This window comes from Emydura macquarii, unplaced genomic scaffold (assembly GCF_026122565.2).
Source record: "Emydura macquarii macquarii isolate MOO-44397 ecotype Brisbane River unplaced genomic scaffold, CSIRO-AGI_Emac_v2 contig_383, whole genome shotgun sequence".
Classification (NCBI taxonomy): domain Eukaryota; kingdom Metazoa; phylum Chordata; order Testudines; family Chelidae; genus Emydura; species Emydura macquarii.
In genome coordinates this window covers 14,636,618-14,649,911 of record NW_027130520.1, presented here as the reverse complement: position 1 = coordinate 14,649,911, position 13,294 = coordinate 14,636,618, and the positions used below count along the sequence as shown (strand labels likewise).

The window sequence follows — 13,294 nt, the reverse complement described above, 5'->3', positions numbered from 1 at the left end:
TGCTAAAGAATATAAATGAGACAGATATGAGTGTTGACTGAGAAAGAGACTAGAGACAAGAAAATAATAAAGCAAGGGACCAGCTAAATAAAAATAATTCAGTAGTATACATGGCTATGAGAAAGTCACTTATGACTGGATGTCAGTTTGAAACCATAGATTTAAAATATATGCTAATAATGGCTAAATTCTGGGAATTCCACCTGACATAGTTTCCAGAGGCAGATATATTTACGCAGAACCTAATTACAGACACCTTGAGTTTAGCCATTAAAGCAGAATTTCCACATGTAGAAGCTAACAAATAACTTACAATAAATTGAGACCACATCAAGAAACCACAGAACTACAGAGCAGTGAAGGAGAATACAGCCTGGAACATGCACGGATTCAGAGCTGCTGGTTCATCTTCACTTACAGTGGAGAAAAACAAGACTTCTTCTTGTAGTGTCTTCTTTGCATTCCCATTCTTGGGATGTGCTGATGGTTCAAGCCTCCCCATCAGAGACTCTCAAGAATGTTAATGTGTAGAAGTCATCTCAAAAAAGTCTGGTTATATGTGAGTAAACTTCAGTTTTTCTTCGATTAACTTCTTCACATTCCCACTCTTGGAATGTGTGGATGGTGCAAGTTGGACCATTAGTGCATCACAACAGTGTGAACGTGCAGAGGCCATCTGAAAGAACTCCAACTACAGTAAGCAACTTTCATATTGTATGTATTCATATAATTCAAGATTTTTGCACAGATTCTTGTTAGCTTAACATGTTGGAGCTTTATGGATATTTCTGTTACAAGAAACATTTTAAAGAAATCATGTGGGTTTTGTTTGTTTTTCATTGTTACTTCAGAATTATCACTGCATGCAAATCAATGAAATCAAATCTGTGACTGGCAGCATTGCAAACTGCCATCTTGCAAAAACAGAGCAATATCTATGAAGTTCTTTATTGCCCAGGCAAGTCAATTAAATTATTATCGGCACTAATTGGCATTTCCACAAGCTGTTAAATTCTTTACCTTCAGCCCAGTGGCATTCAAGTTGTACATAATACTATCCTGCCTTTGGAAACCACAGAGAAACTACTTTCAGTCTAATCCTGATAACTGAAATATCACAGGGAAGTATAAAGGAAAGCAAACACATCTGTGCTAATGGCTTTCAAATATATTTGATTCATATGGCTAAATGATTGTTACATACAGTTATTATTACCACTGAATTCCAATAATTATATGGTCCTGGCACCCTGGTTAGTTCTTGTTTACCTCCCATTGCTTTAAGACAAAATAGTGATATAAAATGCATTACCACCTACTTTGTACCAATATATAATTTAAAAAATAAAATCCAAGTATCCGTTGCTCTGATATTGAATTCTTAATTTATTTCTCTATTCCTTGTCCTTTTTCTAAAGAAAAAAAATCTATACAAATGAATAAATAATATATTGATTCCAGTATAAAATGTCAGCCCCAGATGAGATTGCTCTTATCCAGTATACAATTACAGTTATATTATTTAAATTCATGATTGACTTGTTGTTCATTTCTCATGTTAGTGACTTTCATTCTATGAATTATTCTGTGTTTGTGTCTGATTGCTCCAAGATAGCAATCTGTTATATATCTACCATTTGCCAGTCAGCTCATACACTGGATAACAGAGGCTTTCTGGAAAACTTAAACTGAACGATTATTTAAACTGAAGTTCAAACTCAGCTTGTGCAGCCAAATCTAAACACCCAAGGATGAGTTTGCTGCTTACTTTGCTTTTTAAGAACTGTGTTAATAATAATAATAAAAAAGGCAGCAGCAGTGATGAAGAGAAGGTATCTTCATCCTTTTTGTCAAAGAAAGCAAGATTTTTCTGCCATCACCTTGGGAAATGACAACTTTCTCACCGTTGTTACCTCGATGACCATATAGTCAATTCCTTAATGGATGGAACAGGTGTGACCACAGTCTAGGGCCCCAATCCTGCATCATTCAAATCCATGCCCTTACTCTCTTACTTGGGAAATGTGGGTTGACCCCCACAGATGTCATGATCAGAGGAAATGTGTGTTCCTTCACCAGGGTCCCGCCTTCATTTCTTCCTTCCCGCGCAGAATGCACATGGGCATTGTGAATGGGTAGGAGCTGGAGTTCAGGAGAGGGAAGCAAGTATCCACCTCCTTATGACACCCACTGGCCACTTCAGGGATTCCAGTGAACTCTCTACCCCCTTTGCATTTAATTGTTCCTGGGTTCACAGCAACAATTCTTGGTGCTGAAAGTTACCCCCACCCCTCCACACACACACATTGCTCTATAAGTGGTGTGGCTGTCAGAGTGGTGTTTCTGGGCTTGCTATCTCCTACTCTGGGCTTGCTATCTCCTACTGGAGTCAGGAAGGAATTTTACCCTCTAAGCAATAATGACAAGGTATCCAGTGAGTTTTTCACCTTCTTCACAGCATCTTGCAATCTTGGTTGGTGGGGTATTAAGAATAAGGATACTAGTTCCCCATGCCTGCAAAATAACAATGGGGAGAGCAATAAATATAAATAATTATTTTCACAACTTGTGGCCAGTGTGTAGAGTCTTCAAGGGCACAGCTTCAGAGGTAGACCTGTGTGTGCGATCCAGGAGGGACTGGTGGATCCAATTAGCTGGAGGCTCAAGGGGAAGTCTTAAGTGTTCTCAGAATTAGCTTCCTCTTGTCCATACCCTCATTCCTCCTCATTATTGTAACTTCCAGATATGCTACCTTAGTGGCTAAGGTATTTACATAATTGTCCTTTAAAAATAAAACCCAAACTTATCTGTGTGCTATTAGTTACATTTTAAATAATTTTAAATTTGGCATACAATAGTTAAATTATAGATTAATTTGTAGATGGACATGATGAGGAAGGTGCTAAATAAGTTGGTGCTGGTGTGAGTATCAGTGACTAAAGATTGTTAGCTGACACACAATAGCCTGCTTACCCACTCTGCTTTATTCATGGTTTTTCAGGATTAAATAGCAAAGTTAATGTCAGACTTCCTGATGTGCCATCCTTTTGTTTAAAGATTCACTTTTATTATACAACACAATATGATTTGGCATAATGAGTGCATCACAGATTAGTAACCTCCCTTATTAACATGTCATGCATATTTGTATAACCAGTTATCTGTATGCCTTATGCACAGTAACATCTATTATCCACATAAAAGTCAAAGCATCAATGATTCTGGTTTGCAAAGTTCGCACACTCATACATCCCCATAACTTCCCCTTACCTCCACCTCCCCCCCCCCCCACACACAGAATTTGTGCCCTGAAGAGCACACACAGAACTTTCTTTGTTCTACTTTAAGTGGATGTACTCACTTCTAGGATGTACTGATATTTTCTTTGTATGCCTGTAAGCCACATTTAGCAGCATAACTTTGTTGTGTGTAGTTTGCATAGCCCTCAGTCCCATCAAACCGGACTGCTGATAAACCCTACCAGATGGAAATGGCCATGTATGTGGTTGCATGCATAGCCTCGGGAAACCCTGTGTCATTTTAAAAAAGCTGTCACTTTGATGAGACTTGGTAATAGAAATCCTGAAGTGGCATGCTTATTGGGTTTTTTTGCATGTCATTATCCAGAATGCTCTTCAAGTTTGGAACCGTTTCAGAAAAGCTCTGATGTTTGTGCCATGGGAACTAACTTAAAGGATGTAATATTCAGTGGCACATTTGACTGTGTGGTAATTAGCAGAATGACTTATCAGAAATGTGAATTGAATTTTTGTTCCTATTAAAGTTTCCTTTGTGAACTCTTGTATTAAATACACAGTGTTTCTCATTTAACTCTTGGAGGATTCTTTCCTTTCAAACCTCAGTGAACAGATTGCTGGTACTTACTTCTTTTTCCCCTCCATTTACAGCACCCTGTGGAGGAAACTTGACAGGCTCGTCAGGTTTTATTCTTTCACCAAACTTCCCTCATCCCTATCCGCATAGTAGAGACTGTGACTGGAGTATCACTGTTAATAACGACTATGTTATATCATTAGCATTTATCAGGTAAGCTGCATTTGACCATATTTTTTTTAGAAATCATGTTTACATCATTACCATTGGTGGCTGCTCAGAGTTCTATAGGGTAAGAGCTGATAATACTTAGTGCACATGAAGTAGCAATCAGGACTATCAATAATTGTTACTGTCGTCAGCAGTCTCTGCAGAGACACCAAGGGCTGAATAAGCATAGAGACTTGAACATGCAGAATGCTCAATCCTGCAAGGTGCTGAGTACTCCTGTGAGGCACAAAGAGTCCTTAAATCCCATTAACTAAACTGGAATGGAGCATTTTACAGGATCAGGCCTACAGAGAGATTCTCTCCATGACAAGTTTGGGAAGGCAGAGTAGTAATTTGCTAGGCTCTCCCTGATCTGAAAGGAAAGACTTTTGTGACCACAGGGCTGTCAATTCAACCCCTTTTAATTGGAGATGTGCACATAAGATTAAAACGAACATTAAAAGTAGTATATGGATCCAGTTTTATTAGCCCACATTGTTACATAAAAATATGGTTCATGTGAATAATTTTGTCCTGGATATTAAATGCAGTTTGTAAAATTGCCAAGCAACTTAGTACAGCACTTTAGAACTCTTTTCATTGTGACACTACATCACAAAATCATAGTGTAGTGGATTGCTGTGTGCCCCCTGCCCTTCTGGGTCCCCAGGGTGGTCTTTTCCCCCCCTTCCAGAACAAAGAACTCACAGCCGTAACTCTTTGCAGTCACTAGTGCTCGTTTATTTACAGTGCATGTATACAATCCCCACTCTCGCACCAGGCCATTTGGCCCCGAGGCTTTGAGGCTGCTCACCATCTCTGGCCAGAAGGCAAACTGATTAGCAGGGCTCCTGCTCTCCTCCCTGGCCATGCCTCCCTCTGGTTTCTCCGTAGCTGGCTTATATATCCTCCCCAGCTAGGGAGACAGCTGTTCTCTCTTTCCTTGCTAGGCAAGGTTCTGGCTCGCTTTAATCAGAGCATTCAGCTGTTGCTTACTCCTTTTTGCAGTGTATGGCCCTGCTGACCTGCTTTGCCCCAATTGGGTTGGGGTGGCAGAGGCACTGAGGGGCTTGTCACCCTCTCCTCTGCCACACATAGCATATAAGATTATTTCACTTTTTATATTTATTTTATTAAACTTTGGAATAAATATATTATTGTATGCTAACATGTCATGTACAGTGTGAGTGCAGTGTTAGTATAAAACCCAAACATCAATAAATCAATCCAAATTCCAAGCATTTAATATTATTTTCTCTTGTGCGGTGACACAAAAGTCCAAGTGGCACCAACTCTGTCATGGTCACAGTGAAGTACAACTCGGAATTTTTTCACCCTATAGAGTAACAGGAAAGATCACTTTCACATATATGGAGCTCAATTCCTGTGTGTGATAAACCTGTTTCTCCAATCAGACTTATGCCCATATTCATGTCCAAGTCCTTGAGAAGGAGACTGAAACAACAAAGGTCATCTACAAGTTATGCAAAAATATCAAGAATTGCCACAGTGTTCTAATGACTGCACATTTGCAAATATTTGGAACAGTCCAAATAGCCATAACTGGAGCTGCCATCAGCCCTCCTGTAAACAGGGAGCTTCCTTCAGTAGAACACATGTGGAAGCATTATATCGTGCCGGATGGCCCCTTGAAAGATGAATCAGGGGAAGAAAAAAATCCAGTAAGCCAGGCCGCAATACCCTGAGGAAAATCCTCAACTCCACATTTAATGTTTAGATTCTACCCTTGCTTGTGTGTGGCAATGAGTCTGGATAATAGTTTTAGTGTCGAAGACACAAGCTGCAGTGCTCCATAAATTAGAGCTGCCAACATTTCACCTTTGCCAGACCAGGAAACATTTGGGGCCCAATCTAGTGAAACCAATAGAAAAACTCCCATTAACATTATGGGAGCTGGACTGGGCCTTTAATGCCTGCATTTCTCCATAAAGGGAATACTTCCAGAGGTCAGGTTTCACCATTTGCTTTCACTAATACCTTGTTCTGATCTCTTTCAAACATGGAGGAACTTCGAAAAAAGTCTAGTTAAAAGAAGTCACCACCCTCAAATACAGAGATGTTCAAAACTCACCCAAGCAGAAGAAAGAGGAAGATAAGATTGAGTATCAGACCATTCCAGCAATGCTGGTTGTAGGCAGACTGCCACTAAACCCCGAGGGTCACCAGAAGGCCATGCACTCTGGAAAGTTCAGTTTCAGGGGATGGCATGTACATAACTCTGCAAGTAACCTTATAATGTATCTTAACACATCCTTCCCAGGTTATAGTGTGATGGGTCCCCTGGAAATTAAAACCACTGCATTTTGCACAACTCTAAAATAAATAATTTAAAACAGTCTCTCTCTCTCTCTCTCTCTCTCTCTCTCTCTCTCTCTCTCTCATATATCATGGTAATATTTTTCTATGAGTTTGAAACTCTGAATTTAGAAATATTTACATCAATGATTAATCTCTAGAAAGATTTCTGCATGGTTTCCAGACTGGGAGGAAAATAAAATGTAATAAAATCATGACTTTATCTTTTATAATCATCTTCACAAATCGTTACTATTGAGTGTGTTCCCCCCCACTTAGAAACAGTGCTGGCAAGCACTCAGTTGAGCTGATTAGAGTTAGGATATCCCACAAAGCATATTCTAGCTAACATTTCTTTCTTTTTTTAATGTTCTGTAGTTTCAGTATAGAACCAAATTATGACTTCCTCTATATCTACGATGGGCCAGACAGCAATAGTCCACTAATTGGGAGTTTTCAAGATAGCAAGTTGCCAGAAAGGATAGAAAGCAGCTCAAACAACATGCACTTGGCTTTTCGGAGTGATGGATCTGTTAGCTTTACTGGTTTCCATCTGGAGTATAAAGGTAAGTACAAAAGGTGTTCTTTTTTTTTTTGGTTGGTTTGGGTATTTTTGATGTTTTCTCATTCGTTTTATATTTTGTGTATCATCACAAACATTAACACAATTTGATGCAAAATGTTTTACTGTATGAATATTGTGATACAGCAGAGTCAGAAGGCAGCAGGAGAGTGATTTGTATTGGGACGCGGGTGGGCACTTGACTGCCTGTGGATAAAAGCCCCTTCCCCAGCCTAAGGGGAGCAGGAGAGTGATAGAAGCGAACTATATAAGCCCCAGGATGATCAGAGCTGTGTTCCCTGTGGACTAAGGAGAGATTACTACAGGTCAATTAAAGCACCTGAGGACAGGGAAGGCCCTGACAAGAACCTGATAAAAAACCCTTGCTCCAGCCAGACAGGGGAGTGAGTGAAGAGAGTTGGTGATAGTGTTGGAGGAGTGTTGGAACTGACTGAAGAACCAGGAAACCAGGAGAAGGGAAATGCTGGGAGGGATGCTTGCCTCACAAACTCCTGTCCCAAGAGTTCAGAGACCTCACCGGGGAAACCCTGCTCAGGCAGGGCAGAGGAACTTCTCAGCCACAGAGGTGTGAGGAGAAAGAACCTCAATGAGATTGAGAGACTCTCCATGCAGAAGGGCCAGGAGAGATCCTGCCCAAGGAGAAGGAGGGCAGGGAGTCCAGGAAGCTAAAGGGGCAGTGTGGGAAGTACACATGGGGAAAGAGTCACAACCTCAAGCACTGGGTACTACTGGAGTGGCCAATGCCAAAAAAGGTGACGCCTTGACCCACCACAAGAGGGAAAAATACGAGACCCATTATAGCAGAGCTGATCATTTGCCACAATATACAGAATTACAGTAAAATGTGCAATTTGAGGTCTGAGTGTAAAAAATGGCTTGTTATTATTTATTTCTCTCAATCTGGGACTGATTATATATACATTTTCACTTAAGGTGTAATCTATCTGCAGCTAGATTTCATTGTAAATGTAAATATTCAGTACACTATTTTTTAAACCCTCATTTTAGGACATTAGTTTACAAAGTACAAAACAAAGTGTTACAATAACAATATTTAATTTGACAGCGCTAATATACATGTGATAGCTTATTCCAACAAAAATGTAATAAGAACTTCTGGCATTATTAGCACGTCAGAGTCCTGTAAGGTATGCTGATGAGATGCAAAAGATGATGAAAGCTTTAAAACTGTTAAGTCTGTTAGGTCAATGATCTAACAACAAAGAAGTCTTGAAATAGACTTACATGATGGTCCATATTAGAACTGTCTGTATTAGGTTTTAACACCATAGACAATAAAGTAGATCTTTGCATATTTATCATAGGCAATATCAGTTTCAAAGGAATGTCGCTTCCTTGTTAGAAGAAATAATGCTCACTGTAAAAAATTACTGAATATTTACTTACCCAATAGACTACAGTGAGTCCAAATGGATATAAATCATACAGCCAATGCATTTTAAGTTCACTGGACCAAATGCTTCCTTCCACTTCTTCAGATAGCTGGAGAGTGAAAAACAGAGTTCCAGTTCTGTGATTTGCATTTCACATTGTCAAATCCAGAGAAGCTCTTTTACTACTCCACAAGGATTCGGTTCCATGAGACCAACTTGACTTACTGGAGGACTGTTCTCCGGGGCATCATATCCCCCTCAGCTGCACAGTGGTTTCCACAATAAATGCATGGTAAATCCAAAAGCATTAATTTTCATCAGTTTCTCCATGTCAAAGCTCTGGTTAAACTCCGTATGCTGGACATTCATCAGGCTGCTGTGTTTGGATCCCATCACTAAATCCATGTGTTTTTAGCTCCCCTTTGGTCTGGATAGGCTTTAGGCACGCTCTCTTTTTCTTTGGGACTCTAAGCTTACTCCTTGGACACAGACTCTTGTCTGGTACCACTTTTGGAAGTGGAATCCTGGAGTCCAGCTGCCCAGACCCCAAGACTGGTGCTGATCCTCTCAAGACACCCAGTAGCTTATGCACAACCTTCCCAGAGCTCCACCATTGTGGGTACTCCTGTTTACAGTTTACCCCTTCAGGGCCATGTGATAGCAGAAATCAATAATGTGCAAAGTTTGCAGAAGAATTTCTACCCATCAGTCTTTACTTTAGAGACATACAGATCCAGAAAACACAGTGAACACCTGTATTCCGTTCCCTGCCTGAATTTCCTCACCACTCTTGAGTGTTCATTGGGATTTGAGTCAGTGTTCTTTCACAGTTCCAAATCCCCTTGATGGACCTCATTCCTTCAGCACAGCAACGGAATGAGAAGTCTTCTCTTTGACCCCTACTGCCAGCTTCCTTCAACTTTGCCTAGTTTGACAGTCAAAAGGTTCCTTCTTGCTCAGGAAGCATGACCCTTTGTCTCCTGAGTCTCTAAGCATCTGAGTTTTTAAATGCTAGGCCTAATGCCTGGTTTCTTTGTTCTCCTTCCAGGGATTTTCCACTTCTCCAATCCCCATCCCTAAAGAGTACCTGGGACAATTGAAGGCATCCTCCTTAGCATACTCAGTGTTCTGCCAAAGCACAGTCCTTAAATATTAATGACTTGTTTTTTGTTTGTTTGTCCTGTAGCTTCTTCCGGATAATGTGTGTGATATGTGACTGGGCTCTTCTCATTCCATGGCTGATTTACTTACAAACTGAGGTTGAAGTTCTATGCTAAGTTCATAATATCAAGAAAAATTAATAAATTGTATGTAGACAGGTCCCCAAACCATCACACCCCATCTCACAGAGATCACCACTCTTGCTCCTGAGCAGGGCATTGAATACTGACAGAGTCAGTCAGGAACACCAAGGCAAACTTGTCGGGGCAGGCAATGATAAAGCAGAGCAGAAGCACAGGCCCTCAAGCAAATCTTCTGAGTTACATGGGTTTTAAGGAACAAAAAGTCTCTTATGAGTTCTTTTTAGGGGACACTGTGTTCCCCAATGGATACAGAACAATTCCTTTTGCGCACTATTGGAAGCTCTGTCTATTGTTCTGATGAAAGAATTAGGCCCATAAAAATTATATGAACTTTGAAAATAAATAGGAGATAAATGCAGATTAAATGTTGATCCTACCATTATTGTCAATTTCATTACAAACAACAACTGTAATATTATTTTTTATTTACCTAACAGAGATATCAAGATCCATTTGGTAGGCACTGTAAAAACACTTAGAATGATGCAGTGCTCACCTCAGAGAGTTTGCATTCCAAATAGACAAGACAGACAAAGGATGGGAGAAAGGAAGTATTGTTAATCCTATTTTACAAATAGGGATCAGAGGCAGAGATATTAAATGACTTGTCCAGTAGCATCACACAGAAAGACTGCGGAAGAGGAAATTTGAATTGAGAATTCCAATCCATTGTCTTAATCGCAAGAGCTCTAAATGTTTAATCTCAGTAAACTCTTGGCCTCATTGATATCTACTTGCCATGAATTCCACAGGTTAATTAATTCATATATTTCAAGCAAGTTTAGAGAAAAGGACCCTTATTCAAAATCAATTCACCTTCTCAATAACCTCAAATTACCTTCTCTTTTCTTTCCATCCATCCACATTTATTTGTATAAGTTTTTCCTCTGACACAGCCCTGACTGTCCGATCTTCAAGCCAAAATCTTGTGTTAGCAACGTCACTGTTGTTGTCATGGGATTGATTGTGAAGTCTTGGATTCCACATTATGACTTCACTGTAGGATAAACTTTCCTTGGTTGGCTGAAAGGATAATATGTCTCATACCTAATTATCTTTTGAGAATTTTGGAAAACAAATAGCAAGTGTGAATTATTGAAAAACTCAGCCCAGAAAGAGAAAGCTGTATGTTAAAAGTTTCCAATCAAAGCAAGGCATGTGGACTCCTGAGTCTTTGAAAGGCTAATTAATTGGTCTGTTCCTTCTCCCAAATAAAGTATGAAAGACCCTCAAAGAGTACAATCTGGACTGTTACACAGCTGTGTCTTCTCAGCTTTCCAACTTTGGGTACCTTTTATATTGCTTCACTGTGAGAGCTACCACTCCTGGCCTGCTCACACCCAGCCTTCAGCATGTAAATTGCCCCCAGCTATACTGCAAGAGTATGTCAGTCAGCCAGCCAGCCTACCATCCTTGAATTATGCTGCAGAGCAACACCAGTAAATTCTCAGTCTCAGACTTCCTCCAGAAATGTGCATCTTGTACCCTCCTGGACAATACAAGCTCATAATAAAGTCTGTCATTTCATTAATAGAAAATGATACGCACAAACCTTGTTGTCTCAAATGGAGTTTCCCAAACACTTCAATCCAAACACAATGGCTAAATAAAAAAAAGTTTATTAACTACAGAAATATAGATTTTAAGTGATTACAAATAATGAGGCTTAAAAGTCAGAACTGATAACAAAGAAATAAAAGGTAAAACACAAACTAATACCTAACTTAACAAGCTAAATGAATTCAAAGCAAAATATCTCTCTCACCACATACTTTTGCATTCTTACCGGTTGGATGTCTTTCAACCAGGACCTCTCCCCCAGTCCAATACTCCTTTCCTTATCCTTCAGATATTGTGGATGTCAGAGGCAGAGAGACAGGGAGGAGAAAAGTGATTTGAGGCCTCTTTTCCTCATTTTTATCTCTTCCTCCTCTTTGAGAATCATCTCCAGCTGGGGTCAGGCAACAGCAAGTCTGTTTGATGGGAACTTCCAGTTGTTCCATTAACAAGATGTACATTTCTTGCTCACACCCTTTTGATTATGTTGACACATGGTTGAGGTGCTGGCCAGCCTTTTGTCTCTGGGAACTGGTTTGAAGCTGTTTTCCCAGACTTGGAACATGTCTTATACAGTAAAACTGTATAACTTTACATACAATGTTGCCACACATATTTTACCAGGACAATAATATTCAGCAGAATATGAATTTTCAAATGATACCACACAAACCATACTTTGTACAAAATTTATCATAGTCTTATAAAAAGGATGAACATAAGGGTACAGACTGTCACACTCCCCTCATTCTGCCTGTGCATGCAGGGAATAAAATCACGTAGGTCATGGGATTTCGAAATCAAGAGGCCTGGGTTCTGTTCCTAGCTTTATCACTAATTTGCTGTGTGACTTGGGAAAAGGCTATTTTCTCTGTGCCTCAGGATTTGCCATTTGTAAAAAATGATGGTGATTGCTCTCCCCATAGAGTGCTTTGAAATCTGCAGCTGCAACTCTAAGTAACAGTAGCATTTATTCATCAGGTTGTGTGGGAAACAATGGGCCTAATTCTACCTCACCCTCCTTCTCTGATGTGGGGACAACTCCCCTTAAAGCCGGTGTTGGGGCCAAAATGACAAGTTTTGCCTATGAATGTATTTCAAATTAACATTTGAAAATTGGGGTATGAGGAAGAGAAGATAATTTATTTCCTCATTAAAAACAACAACCAGGATTATGATAATTTTGTTATTGTCATTGGACCAACTTCTGATATCCTCAGACAGAGTAGTCCCTTTACACTGTGAACTGTCTCATTGTCTTCTGAAATAGGTATTACTCAGCATATTGTAAAGGTACCAGAATCACACCTATAGTGATGTCCAAGAACTGTACATTGATACAAAGACACCATTGTAATGTCTCATATAATTCATTTGTATTAATACTTTCTAGCCTTCAATTTCAGTCCATTGTTTGATTCTTCAAGGATGTGTTACTTAGGTGCTATACATAAATATCCAATACCCAAAGAAAAATATCCAATATCAAAGAGTGAATTGCTGGAGCATGAAAAAAAATAGAAAACATATTAATGACACAGTTGAGTTTGGAGTTGTCATCTTTCTTATTTCTTTTTCATCTTTCTTTTTTTCTTTTTCCCCCTTTTCCCTTACAAATTTCAATGGTGTTTAGGAGTACCTCTTTGGCATGAGTCATTCTGTAGTAAGTACAACAAAGGCACTCTTGGGGCACCATATTAACATAACAGAAACATGACATTTGAAATAGCAAATATAACTAATACATTTAAATTAGCAACAACAAAGAACTGTTGGATAAACTCTTGATACATTATTATTGTTATTTTTCAATCAAATGTTCTTTCTTCATAAAGGCAATTATGATGGATTGTCACTCTTGGGCCTGTGCTTCTGATGTGAGGCCAGATGGGGAACTCCTATAGCTCAAAGTACAGAGCACTGGCACTGGGGTGTTAATCCAGCCCAGTTCTGCATTAGGGCTTGTCTTCACACTCGAGTGGAGTAACGTGAGTGGAGTAACTCAAGCAAACTATTGCAGTGAAGACTAGCTCGATTGCAGTTACTCGAGTAGACTAACTCAAGTGTGGCTGATCAGTCAAGCTCAGGGAGCTTGA

General features: G+C 39.6%; 1 protein-coding gene across 3 annotated transcripts in view; it reads left to right on the top strand.

The window, feature by feature from the left end:
• CSMD3 (CUB and Sushi multiple domains 3) overlaps positions 1 to 13,294 on the top strand; it is a 1,042,296-nt gene that overhangs the window by 757,281 nt on the left and 271,721 nt on the right. For all 3 annotated transcript variants that reach the window (XM_067537409.1, XM_067537408.1, XM_067537407.1), the window contains 2 exons: positions 3,909 to 4,047; positions 6,739 to 6,926. In XM_067537409.1, the coding sequence (XP_067393510.1) occupies positions 3,909 to 4,047; positions 6,739 to 6,926 (327 nt within the window). The remainder of the gene's footprint in view (positions 1 to 3,908; positions 4,048 to 6,738; positions 6,927 to 13,294) is intronic.